This window comes from Primulina tabacum, chromosome 5, assembly GCF_025594145.1.
Source record: "Primulina tabacum isolate GXHZ01 chromosome 5, ASM2559414v2, whole genome shotgun sequence".
Taxonomy (NCBI): Eukaryota; Viridiplantae; Streptophyta; class Magnoliopsida; order Lamiales; family Gesneriaceae; genus Primulina; species Primulina tabacum.
In genome coordinates, this window is record NC_134554.1 from 1,198,505 (window position 1) to 1,211,605 (window position 13,101).

A 13,101-nucleotide genomic window follows, 5' to 3' on the forward strand; every position below is an offset into this window, starting at 1 on the left:
TAAAACCATAGAAAACAATTCCACTAAATTAAAATTGCATTAAAAGAATAAACCAGTGATCATCATGTAAATCAAATAAAAAACAATTCAGAAACAAAAATTTATGGTTACTATTTTTTGGAATTAGAAAATGCTTCTGTATCTGTTAATTTCTCACCACTTAATTCCCTTTTTCTTTCAATAGGAAGAACTTCAAACCCTTACTTAATTTGGTCGATTTCTCTTGCTCTTTCATGGCTTCTTTCATCAATCTATTCTGCTCTTTCATTGGGAAAATCCCATCTTCTCCATAAATGCTATCCTCCATTCCATAATCTCCATAATATGCATTTTTCTCAGATATCAGACGATGCTTCCCGCTTTCAAGATCGACTTTCTTCGTCTTCGACGATTGCCAAAGGCAACATCTTGCCCTCGGAGAAGGTGGCAATGGAAGCTCTTCCATGCAGAACTGACTAGAAACAAATCTCTGATTATTCTCAGACTCTCTTTTATAATTTTTCGTTTAGCGTAAGTTTTATATGTATACAATATACATATGAATATTAAGTGTATATCTAAGCCTTAGTTGTGCGTTGGCTGTATTGGACAAATACCACACCCGTATAGGCCATGCAAATATTTATTAGTTTACAACTGATTTATTCCCAAGAATTTAAATATATTCCAAACACGTGCGTCATGTGTATTTTAGTTTCTTAAATAATGTTAACAATAATTACAACAGAGAAGATCAGACATTTAATCTTCATATTGGACAAATTTTAAATAAAAATACTTAAAATATGTCAAAATCATCGTGTTAAAAATTTGTTATTGTGAATGTTATTGAGAAATTGAATAATTAATCTTATTAATATGTATTCAGACATGATTAAAATATTTGAATCGTGTTAAGATTTTGTATTAATTTATTGCCTTATAAATTTAGATATGCTGGATATGAAAGATTTTATACACCAAAAAATAAGAAATATTTATGCTCTATTTGTCCATCTTTACAATCAATTGATCTTTATAATAGTTATAAGTACGAGAATTTGTATAAATTTCAATTTTCTTAGGGGTGTCAATCGGGTTGGGTTTCGGGTCAACCCACAAATTTTTTTATTTTTTTATTCAACCTGAACCCAACTTGAACCCGAAGCAACCCAAAAACCCCCAACCCGAACACAAACCCGTCTAACTCGACTCAACCCGCCTAACCCGAAAACCGCCTAACCCGCCCAACCCAAACCGAAAACCGTCTAAGCTGAGACTAACGCGAACCCACCCAACCTGAACCCGAAAAACACCAATCCGAACCTGATTTTTTTCGTGTTGAGTCGTGTCGGGTTGACGGGTCGTGTTGCATTTTGACACCCCTAAATTTTCTTATAGTTTTTTTACAAATTGTCCCCGTATATTTCCTTTTGGTTGTATATATAGAACACGAGCCCGATACACATATTTTTAAATTTTAATATGTCCTGAATTGTGTATATTTATATAAAATAAAATATAGGATTGAATATTTATGTTCTACTTAAAATAACACTCATCGTTTGTTATAATATAATAAAATATTGAATTCAAGGATTCACATATTTTTAATTTGAATTCATATAATCAATTAAAAATATTCAAAAAAAAAAGAAGCGACTGTTAACCCATTACATAACTAAGTGGGCCAAACTATGTGCCTGTTGGCCCAACATCATGAGCCCAAAAAAAGGCCAGCAAACAATGGAATCTCCAAGTCAGAAGTTGCACATTGAAATGTCTCTTGGTTGACTTTGAGAATTAATGAAATACCCTAATCTGTTTATACTATAATAATACATAATCCGCCACCAGATCCCACCGCAAAACCTGCCTTGCACGGCGCCCAATTCATATGAAGCCTAGTCAACTTGTATCATGGGATCGGAGTAATTTTTTATTATCATAACTTTTACCGTTTGTGTATAATATTTGAAACATTTGTGGGGACGACTTCATATAGTAGACGCCTCGTGTGAGTCCTTGTTAAGGGGCGTGAGAAATGCACTAACAAGTCATGATAAATTTACACTTCGCTTCATTGTGTGCCAAACTTTTTCCAGAAAAAGGGCATCCAACTCATACTTCCACTCACTTTTGTGTCATCAAATCAAGAACAATCTAAACTTCAAAACTCCATTTCATCTATGGCCCCAAACAAGCCAAAGAAGCCATTACTCAACCTGCAATCAAATCTTGCTCTTACTCTATTCTTCATCCTAGTTTTCACTGTCCCAGCTATTCTGCTCCTCCACACGCCATCCACTCTCACTTGCACTAGCCTTTCTGCTAGCAAGGAAACATGGTCTGGCAACGTTAGGGACGCCGAATTCTCGTGGAACCGGCTCAGGTTCATCGACGAAGACCCACCACCGATGACACTTAAAATTGCGGTTTTCTCTAGAAAATGGCCTACTAGTGCCAATCCTGGGGGCATGGAACGCCATGCCCAGACACTTCATACAGCTCTGGCTCTTCGTGGGCATCAGGTGCATGTGTTCACTTCCCCACCGGCTGATGGGGTTGTTCCAATCACAAGACAAGAGAAAGTCAGGACTGAGGGGAGTCGGCACCCATCGTTGCCTATCGTGCATTGGCACGAGGGCGAAGCGGACAAATGGAGGTACAACAAAGCATGGGAAATTTTCGAAGAGGTGAACCGAAGCGCACCGTTTGATGTTGTTCATTCCGAAAGCGTGTCGCTTCCCTTTTGGTTGGCGAAACAAGTTCCGAACCTCGCAGTCTCGTGGCATGGTATAGCTTTGGAGAGTGTCGAATCCAGCATCTACCAAGATTTGGCAAGAAAGCCTGATGAGCCAATCTCCCCTGCCTTCAATGAAAGTCTGCAAGGCATGATACCGAAAGTTTTGAATGAAATTCGATTCTTCAAAAACTATGCACACCATGTAGCTATAAGTGATAGTTGTGGCGAAATGCTTAGAGATGTGTACCAAATCCCTAGCAAGAGGGTTCATGTAATTGTTAATGGAGTCGATGAGAAAGATTTTCACAAAGATTTCAGATTAGGACTTGTACTTAGATCCAAGATTGGCATCCCACAAAATGTTAGCCTTGTTCTTGGTATAGCAGGGAGATTAGTGAAAGATAAAGGCCATCCACTACTCCACGAGGCTTTCTCTAAGCTAAAGAGCAAGTACCCTGATGTCTACTTAATCGTAGCTGGTTCAGGGCCATGGCTACAAAGATACAGAGAATTGGGCTCTCAGGTTAAAGTTCTCGGATCGATTAATCCTGTGGAATTACGAGCTTTTTATAATGCTATTGATGTTTTTGTCAATCCCACACTTAGGCCACAAGGGCTTGATCTTACTCTGATGGAGGCTATGATGAGCGGGAAGCCAGTTATGGCATCGAGATTTCCTAGTATTAAAGGGACTATTGTTGTTAATGATGAATTTGGTTTCATGTTCTCACCAAACGTGGAGTCGTTATACGAGGCACTGGAATTGGTAGTAGCAGAAGGTTCAAAGAGGTTAGCACAAAGAGGAAAAGCTTGCTTAGACTATGCTACTTCAATGTTTACTGCAAGAAAAATGGCAATGGCATATGAGAGATTGTTCCTTTGTATAAAAAATGAAACATTTTGTATGTACCCTTGAAAGATCCATTTTCTATTTATAGATATGTACTCCATTTCATTTTTCAATTGATAGTAGTCAAACGCAATATGAACAAGAAACTACATAAATACAATCTTGTCCTATATGGTTATATCTGTCAATAACCATTAGAGTTGGAGATGGTTAAGATTCATCGGCTGAAATATAGAGTCAGGGTCGGATTTAAGCGCCTCGACCATCTCTGGCCATAGGATTGTCGATAGAATCCAAGATCCATCTCCCTTGGCACTTTCCCTTTGGTTTATATACCCAACTCCAAGCCTTTCTATGGTAGAAAAAACCGTTCCAAGAAAAGGACTCCCGAATCCGAAATCCAATTCAGACACAGGAAATCTTCTTCCTGATGATACAACAAGCGCAGGTCCACCTAGACCAAGTACGTTCTTTGACAGCATCAATCCAGGCCTGTGTAACTCTATCCAATCAATCAAATTTCTGAAATGTTCTTCATTCGCTACCGAATCAATCGCTTTGTGAACAATATCTGCCACATCCGCAACAGAACCTTGTCTTAAATCTGTTAAATTTGACTCTCCAAAAGCTATGGATAGCACATTACCTATATAATCCAACATAGGATCTTTACTCTTGGAAATTCGAGTCCTTCCGTCGACTAGCCATCCCACCTTGCAACTCTTATATTCATTTCTGATAACTTTTGCCATAATCTTCCAAATATATGCCGAAAAAGCCTCAATCTTGGTTCGTTTCACCCCATTAATACTTGCCAGTTTTTGCAATCTTTCAATACTCGATGCATCTACATAATACAGATGTTTGACAAGTGTACTGATAGTTGGCATATTACGTATTTCTTCAATCGTACAAGTGACAAATTCATCATCCAACGATGGATCATAGCTAGGAGGGAACCGGGGACGGAGATGTCTACTGTGATCTGCGATACAAGAAACTGGTTTTTTCATGGAAATTTCAGACCACGTAACAAGGAACTTGGCGAACGAACTAGCATCTCCTAGTGCATGATCGAATGTAAAAGTAAGCGAAACTCCTCCACAGGCGTAATTCGTGATTTGAACTTGTACCGGAAAAGAATAATCCATCGAAACTAGCTTCCCTGGAATAGACTGGTTAAGATCATGGAAGTTGAATTCTCTTAAAGGAATGGTTGCTTCTGCCTCTAAAATGAGAACTCCAGTATTTTCACATATTATCTCGGGCTCGTGGGATTTCGGGTTTTGAATGACACGACCGGAAAATGGGTAGAAATGGGCGAGACATTGGGTTAAGGAGGATTTAAGGGTGTCTGCTATCGAATGAACAACGTGGACAGGTTTTTGGTAAAAGTAGATGTATGTTACAGGGAAACGGCCTGATAAGAGATCAAGATTCGATAGGGGGATGGTATGAGTATTTGGAGCGGAATCAGGAGCCTTTACTATGGTTTTCTCGATGAATCTCACCTCGAATTTTGCAGAGATGGGATCTCCATTTTCCATTGGGAATTCAAGTTTAGTGAAACTTGTACTTCGATCTTCAGGTGTCAGTGCCCCAACTCATCATTCTGGTTTTATATCATACTCCGAGCATTATTTATTGGAATGACATCATTGAATGTGTCACACACCATTACAGGCGGATTACTACTGTTTCAAACCTCACATCTCTACAGTTAATTGGTGGTGTAAGGAGATAATTCATGCTCCCCATTAGCATCTATGTCTGGTTAGAGCTCGTATTTTGACCAATGGAATATGATTGTTTAATATAAATCTCGTGTACTTTGTGGTCAAATATTCCCATTACGAGTAAGCATATGATTGGTGGTGAGTGGGAACTAATTTCTTCTCGAATCAAGAATATGGGCTCTACCAGTAATATTGGACTGCTGAGATCAAGTGAGGGATATATTGCCACTACTATATTCAGTCTTGTCTAGTCAAGTGAGGGATATATTGCCACTACTATATACAGTCTTGTCTAGTTACGAATTACACCACCTTGTCATGTTACATGTGACACCACCTTGTCATGTTACATGTGATAGGATGCGTGGAACTTGAGCGCATCCAGAATATCATTTGAGGGGATCCAAAGTGAATAAATTGGTACCATCGCAGCGAGCTAGTGAGACGTTAAATTATTTTGATGAGTTGAGAAATCGTCAATCTTTTTACCTAGTTTACTTGATTGATTTTTTTTTTTTTTGAAGAAAGCAATTATTTAATTTTTTCAGTGGAATCAATTGTTATATATATTTTTTGAGGAGTAGGTCTCATTTGAGACGGTCTCACGAATCTTTATCTATGAGACGGGTCAACCCTATCGATATTCACAATAAAAAATAATACTCTTAGCATAAAAAGTAATATTTTTTTCAGTTATTATAATACGAATTTATTTCAAATATTTCTTTTATTTTTGAATCCATTCATAGCATATTTACATATTTAAAACGTATTTTTTTGGTATACTAATTAAGTAATGAGTTGTCGCATTTTATATTGCGCGAAATCCGTTATTGAGTCCGTATAATTTGCCTAAGCCAGATTATCTTTATCTGCCCAAATAAGTATGCGCAGCTAAACGTGAACCTTTAATCCAACGGCAAAGGACGCCGCACCTTATTTTCGTTGTCAAAAATGTTGCCCGGCCGACATTTGCATAATTCATTACAACACCTGCATGTGTGGCATAATACCCTTAACACCGCTCTGTCTCAACGACACGAGGCAGAGCGTGGCAGATATGCTCCCTACGTGTCCAATAATAAATTCAAAAAAGATATATTGGAATCTTCATATGTTATCTCGTCGATCTCTGAAACTATATATACAATCTACATGTATACAGCATTTAAACCTCATCGAAACAATTATTTGACGAGAAATTAGTAGCATAAATTTGTAGCGAAGGAAAAATGCAGTCCGTGAAACAGAAGGTGAGTGACGCTGCCGCAACTGCCCAAGAGCATATTGACGTCCTTAAAGCCAAAGCTGAAGAGAAGGTACATCTTAGCTTAAAAATGTGATAAATTTAAACAGAAGTGTACGTTTTACTCAGCAAGCTGTTTTTAAATGTTTGTTAAGAAAGGAGACATGGGTGTTCAATTTGGACACTATATGTTGTTGTGGAAGTTTAGAAGTTGTATGTTTGGTTGGGATATTGATTTTATGGTTTCGTGTGCTGTTTTGAAAACACTTGAACCAAATGCATATTCCACATGGATAGGATGCATATGTAAGACTCATTTTTTTTTTAAATTGTATGTGTGCCAAGATCTTATCCGTTGAAATTGAAGTGAGGACAGTGTCCACAAAAGTAGGATCTCGTTAACCGTCTTTTAATGGGGCTTGGGGGCGGATCAGGCGTGATTTATATGACAATTTTTTTTTTTAATTTTTTCCATTACTTGATCCTCAAATCTCGTGAGGTTTACTGAAAAGTTCGTAATATTGCAGGCCGAGTTATCTACGGCAAGGACGAAGGAAGGGAAAGTGATTGCTAAAGAACGGAGGAAAGCAAAGGAAGCTGAAGCCAACATGAGGCTGCACGCAGCCAAGGCTCAGCATGCGGCCGAGAAATTGCAAGGAAAGCAACAGGGGCTTTTTGGTCGTCATCACAACGGCCCAGGTACGGCGAACGCCGCGGCTCCTGGTTATGGTAATCAATACCCCGCAGGTGCCGCCGCCCCAACGGGGAACGCCACGGCTCCTGGTTATGGTAATCAATACCCCGCAGGTGCCGCCGCCCCAACGGGGAACGCTGCAGCTCCTGGCTATGGTCATCATAACCCAACAGGCCATCAGTACCCCACTGGTGCCAATGCTGCGGCTCCTGGCTATGGTCATCATAATCCAACAGGCAACTATTATCCCACGGATGCCACTGGCCCAACGGCGAATACAGCGGCTCCTGGCTATGATCATCATAACCCAATGGGCGCGACTGTTCCACCGGCGAATGTGGCAGCTCCGACCAACAAACCTTTTGGAGGACACCGCCACATGGGCTTGAAATGAGTGTGTAATATAGGCGGAAGATCTATCATGTACATATAAACGTGTTGCTCTTTTCTTTTCATTTTTTTTCCATTGGTTGCTAGTGACTGTTGTTAGATTTGTGGGTTTTTTGTGTGAATGTATCAGTGTTGAAATATTAAAATTGGGTAGACCTCAAAGTTTGATATTCGATATTTTTGATGATTTAATGCATTTTCGTAGGTAACCGACTAATATCGGTTTGAAAGATTTCAAGAAAATTTTCAATTGGATATTTATTCTCAGCTGCAAAAAATATATCGAGCAGTGTTTAAAAATTTTAATTAAGTGGTAAAATATAAACGATCCGAAGCGGTAAAATAATGGTCAACATGGATTGACTAAAATAATTATTATTTAAAAGCGTTAAAACTTGGTCGATCCCAAGCGGTAAATAATGGTCAACATGAATTGATCATATTAAGTATTATTTAATACGCTTCATGGAGAAAAACAAAAACCAAAGTAATGAATAAGAACTTTAATAAGAACAATAAAACCAAATTTTGATAAATTTATAAAAAAAAATAATTTATGGAACCAAATAATTATTATAAGTGAAATGATAATAAATATTGTAGGAATATTTCATTTAAAGTTAATGAGTTGAGAAAAAGTTTAATACTTGACCAAAATTATGTTATTTTTTAAGTTAAAATTACCCGAAAATATTACAATGAGTCGAGATACACCAAGATAAATTATCTTTATCCCCATATCCAAAGCAGTCTGCGCAGATCAGACATGAACCATGAAAAGCCAAAGCTGGAGAGAAGGTACAATTTATCTTAAGAATGTGATCCATTTGAACAGAAGTATTTCACTAAGCAAGCTGTTTTATAAATGTTTTTTAAGAAGGGAGACATTAGAATTTGAATCAGATTCTAAAGTTTTGGACAGGGTATGTTTTAAAAGTTCAGAAGTCGTAAGTTTGGGATTTTGCTTTTATTGTTTCAAGAATTCAAGTGCTGTTTTCGAGGAAGAGATATGATGTGGCTAAGAGTGGCTTTAAATGGGGCTAAGATTGTCATAGTTGGGACACTCATTCTGTCCATAATTAGGTCATTTGTAAACTTCAAGTTCCAATTGTTCATTCCTGGACGTGAGGAAGGTGTGTTAGTTGTTTCACATCGATTAGATAAAATCCGTGAGAATTACATATATAAATTTGGACAATCTTCTTTTTTTGAATTAGCTTTTAAACTTGAAGGAAATCAAAGTCTCAATCGTAACAAAATTATATTTAAATGCAAAGCGCACCTCACCTTATTCTTTTGTTAAAAGCAATGATTACTTAGACATGGTTCCAGACTCTTCCACATATTTTTTACAATTTTGCAGGCAATCAACTTTATATTATATGCATCTTATGTATATGAAATGTGGCGTACTGTTGTTTAATCTATCACTGCTTGAATGACACGAGGCAGAGCACCACATATATGCTTCCACCTATACCAACTTACGTATTGGATAATAAATTTTAAAAAAATCTTTCTGATATAATATAATGTGGTTATTCCATCCATATATGGAACTATATATACGTGTACATCATCAAACTACTGCACAACGAGAAGAAGCTGATATTCAAGCAAATTAATTAAGATTTAAGAAAGATGCAGTCTGCGAAACAAAAGGTGAATGATGCTGCTGCTTCTGCAAAGGAGCATGTTGACGTCCTGAAAGCCAAAGCTGAAGGAAAGGTATATGTAAAATAATAATTTACTTATGTGTGAAAGAAATTTAATTTGTAATGCCTATTTGACGCGAGTTTTGGTATAGAATGGTTAATTTTTATATTTTTCCTGTGAATTTCGGGGTTGAAAATGAACTGGATAGATGTATATAACAAAAAATTAATGTTTGAATTCGATTTAAATTAGGTTTATTTGACTCGAAGTTAATATGATGAAAATAATCAACGATTTGAATTTGACTTAAATTAAATTAGTTTTTATTTGAATACGAGCTCGATTAGAAGGGTTATGGTTTTTTATTCGAATTCGTGTTTGGCTTAAAAAGTTTCGAACATGGTAGCGAATGATCTGTGTACAAATGATGGAACATTTTGTCGTAAAACGTGCGATATAGGTGGATAAAACAGCGGCAAGTACGAAGGAAGACAAAGAAGTGGCTAAGGAGCAGAAGAAAGCCAAGGAAGCTGAAGCCAATATGAAGAAGCATGAAGACAAGGCTGGGAATGCGGCCCAGCATTTGCAGGGAAAGCAGCAAGGGCAACATGCCCCCCACACCGACGTTGGTGCGGCGCCGGTGAAACAAGGCGGCCAGAATCTCATAGGGGACACTGTTCCGCCGTCGTATACTGCGGCACCTGGCGGCCACTCTGATCAGTATGATTCAGCTGTTCCGGTGAGTACTAATGCTGCAGCTCCGCCGCAAGGGAGTGGCCGTCAAGCCGGTCAGGGAACTCTCGACGGCCACCACCCAGGCCCGAATTGAGTATGATGTTGGAGGAGATTATATATTGTCCTATAATGTATCCGTGCTTGCTTTTTCTTTTTCTTTTCTTTTTCTTTTTCTTTTTTTAAAATTCGGTGTGTATAATTGTGGGTTATATTGTATCTCCGTGTGTGAATGTGTCAGTTCTTTCTTTAAGTAATTCGAATGGATTACTTGTGTGAGTGAATACTAAATTCGATATATCCTTTTGCTGATTTTTTTTTAATATTCAAAATATATTGGAGAATATAAAATATGTTTTATTTCATGTTAAGATGTGTATAAAATCTTAATGATATTATGAAATTTTGTTTAAAACAAATTATATTTCCTTAGAATTTATTAAAAGAATATATAAATTTAGTATATCATTTAATTCATGAGAAGAAACACGAAAGTTCAATTTTAGGAAAAAGTCATGTGTCGACACATTCAATTGTACTTGAAATCTTTTCGATTTGTACGCATATCAGAATCTAGGCAGTGTTTTTCATTAAATTGGCTGGGTCGTTGATGTGATGATGAAAATAAATTAATAATTCGAATAAAATTGAGAGTATTGTATTTCTTTATACACCCAACTTTTTTTATTCTAATTTCTAATCTCAACTGGGCTAAATTGAAAACAAATAAGTTATGTTGATATCGATTATTATAATATGCAAGAAGATTAGATAATAGTCTTTTAGTATGTGTTTGAATTATTAGAGTAGGTAAGAATTTGAACAATGATTATTTTCATCAACATTTTTTCGATCGAACATATTGTACATAGTTTGACGTTTACCTCCTGAAAAATGGTTTCAAAGACGGAGAAGTGTTGGTCCTCTTGGAAACCCTTTCTTGAATCAATAACATAGATTTTTCAATAACATAGTTTGACGAGTGCAGTTTAATCTAGTTTATTATGGTGTAAAAGAAACAAATACTGATACCATTGAGTTTGGAGACATTATTGGTCGGTTTAGATAAGTAATTATAAATCCATGATTCTCGATTCACTTTATCTGTAGACAAACAAATGAGATTGTCCTCGTATTAGCTAATCAATCTTTGTTTTTATATAGTCTTTATGTTTAGTTGGAGCCACTTTCTACCTTGCTATTTCTGCTTATGAATGATTAATAGCTTTTGTCCCAAAAAAATAAAATAAAATTGTAAGCTTAGAAAAATGATACACCAATAATGATAATAATAACAATGACTTATTAATGCATGGGGATTATGACCAACCAACTACCCTTTTCAACAGCGGTTAGTTTTAATTACTAAAATTTGACATTCTTTCGCCTTCTAGGCAGCTCTTTCAAAATAACAAACAGTAATAATATTTGAAAATATATTTTTATTTGTTAAAATTATATTTTTAATACAAAATTATCATAATCACATGGATACTGAAACATAGATTTTCATCCTAGTGAGGAGATAAGATTTAATCAGAGTACCACATATTGAAACCTAGCTAGTCGTTTTCAATCAATGCACGCAGCCCTCTTTTTTTTTTTTTTTTTTTTTTTTGGTAGAATTGAATGAATTAGCTTGGAAAGTAAACTTGCGTTTGGCTTCTTTAATTTGTCATGTGTTTTGCGCTTATTATCTAGGAAAAAATTTGTGTGAGAAACTCTTACCGATCGTATTTTGTGAGATTGATTTTTTTTTAGGTTATCCATGAAAAGTATTATTTTTTATGCTAAAAGTATTATTTTTTATTGTGAATATCAGAAGGATTGACATGTCTCACAGATAAAGATTCATGAGACCGTCTCACAAAAATACTACTCTACAATATATAATAGTTGAGTTTACTAGAAGATATCCATTTTTTTTTCCAAAATTGTCGTTTATATTATATAGATAAGTAAAGTTAATTTTATGTATCTCTCCAGTATTATTAAGAATCTTTATGATTAGGGGTGGGCCGAAATACCGAAAATAATTTTTTATTATTATTTTTTTAAATTTAAGTTCGGTATACCGAAAAATATTTTCGGTATACCGACAAAATTTTCGGTTTCGGTACGATACAGATATGAAATTTTTCCATACCGAAAATTCGGTATAACGAATGTGCGGTATACCGAGTTTTCGGTATCGGTATGAAAAAATTTCATACCGATATTTTCGGTACGGTATACCCACCCCTATTTATGATAGATTTAGTGTCTATATATATATATATATATATTAAATTCATCAGTTCAAAATTGCATATTAGTCTTTCATTGTGTTTTTTACAATGATGCTATGTCTTCATTTAAATATAATCAATTTAAATTACAACATGTAATAATTTCAAATTGTGGTTGAACCTTCATTAATTTTTATAATTACGATATAACAAATATTTTAATATAAATCAAATTAGTTATAAAAATATTGTATAAGTACATATCATGTGCGTCGATGCACTTGAATATTAATAAATCTAAGCATTTCTCATCAAAATTTTCCATATTTTTCTTAACTAACTATCTTAGATATGATAAATAACTTTTCAATTTATTATACATTATTTTAGATGTAAAAAATCATAACTAAATCAAGAGTAGGTTTTTTGTGAGACGATCTCACGAATCTTTATCCGTGAGACGGGTCAATCCTACCGATATTCACAATAAAAAAGTAATACTCTTATCATAAAAAGTAATATTTTTAATCGATGACCCAAATAAGATATCCGTCTCACAAAATACGACCTGTGAGATCGTTTCACACAAGTTTTTGCCCGAAAATCAAATATTCGAGAAACCAATTATTTTAAAAGAAATATTATTTATATGTAATATACAATACCAAATAGAGTTTATTATATTGCACGATGTTGCTAGATTATATAATTTACTCTTTAATTAATTTACAGAAGAAAGAAATTGCAAAATAGAAGTCTTCTGAAACAACAATACCTTCCTCTTTCATTTTTTTTTTTAAATGTAAATATATTACATAAATTATCACTTCAAAAACTCGAAGCC

The 13,101-nt window shown here is 35.5% G+C and overlaps 4 protein-coding genes across 5 annotated transcripts; 3 read left to right on the top strand and 1 right to left on the bottom strand.

Moving 5' to 3' along the window:
- The first annotated feature begins 2,000 nt into the window (after window positions 1-2,000).
- Window positions 2,001-3,688, top strand: LOC142545260 (uncharacterized). Its single transcript, XM_075652331.1, has one exon. It carries the CDS (start codon window positions 2,169-2,171, stop codon window positions 3,639-3,641), a length of 1,473 nt encoding a protein of 490 aa, XP_075508446.1. The 5' UTR covers window positions 2,001-2,168; the 3' UTR covers window positions 3,642-3,688.
- Window positions 3,689-3,766: 78 nt separating this feature from the next.
- Window positions 3,767-5,264, bottom strand: LOC142545261 (coniferyl alcohol acyltransferase). The gene has a single exon (XM_075652332.1). It carries the CDS (start codon window positions 5,120-5,122, stop codon window positions 3,770-3,772), a length of 1,353 nt encoding a protein of 450 aa, XP_075508447.1. The 5' UTR covers window positions 5,123-5,264; the 3' UTR covers window positions 3,767-3,769.
- Window positions 5,265-6,453: 1,189 nt separating this feature from the next.
- Window positions 6,454-7,811, top strand: LOC142544531 (uncharacterized). The gene is made up of 2 exons (XM_075651571.1): window positions 6,454-6,630; window positions 7,085-7,811. The coding sequence occupies exons 1-2, from the start codon at window positions 6,544-6,546 to the stop codon at window positions 7,643-7,645; spliced, it is 648 nt and encodes a 215-aa protein (XP_075507686.1). The 5' UTR covers window positions 6,454-6,543; the 3' UTR covers window positions 7,646-7,811.
- Window positions 7,812-9,163: 1,352 nt separating this feature from the next.
- Window positions 9,164-10,327, top strand: LOC142545262 (uncharacterized). 2 transcript variants are annotated; one of them, XM_075652335.1, is made up of 3 exons: window positions 9,212-9,369; window positions 9,758-9,793; window positions 9,824-10,327. In XM_075652335.1, exons 1-3 carry the CDS (start codon window positions 9,283-9,285, stop codon window positions 10,124-10,126), a joined length of 426 nt encoding a protein of 141 aa, XP_075508450.1. In that variant the 5' UTR covers window positions 9,212-9,282; the 3' UTR covers window positions 10,127-10,327. The 2 variants fall into 2 exon arrangements, with proteins under 2 accessions (XP_075508449.1, XP_075508450.1); XM_075652334.1 differs by having other exon boundaries at window positions 9,164-9,369; window positions 9,758-10,327.
- Window positions 10,328-13,101: the final 2,774 nt, after the last annotated feature.

Bases quoted from the DNA above. Each gene is read 5' to 3' on its own strand.
- LOC142545261 (XM_075652332.1), bottom strand. From the start codon at position 5,122: ATGGAAAATGGAGATCCCATCTCTGCAAAATTCGAGGTGAGATTCATC.
- LOC142545262 (XM_075652334.1), top strand. From the start codon at position 9,283: ATGCAGTCTGCGAAACAAAAGGTGAATGATGCTGCTGCTTCTGCAAAG. The intron at 9,370-9,757 runs GTATATGTAAAA...CGTGCGATATAG, and splicing joins AAGCCAAAGCTGAAGGAAAG to GTGGATAAAACAGCGGCAAG.
- LOC142545260 (XM_075652331.1), top strand. From the start codon at position 2,169: ATGGCCCCAAACAAGCCAAAGAAGCCATTACTCAACCTGCAATCAAAT.
- LOC142544531 (XM_075651571.1), top strand. From the start codon at position 6,544: ATGCAGTCCGTGAAACAGAAGGTGAGTGACGCTGCCGCAACTGCCCAA. The intron at 6,631-7,084 runs GTACATCTTAGC...GTAATATTGCAG, and splicing joins AAGCCAAAGCTGAAGAGAAG to GCCGAGTTATCTACGGCAAG.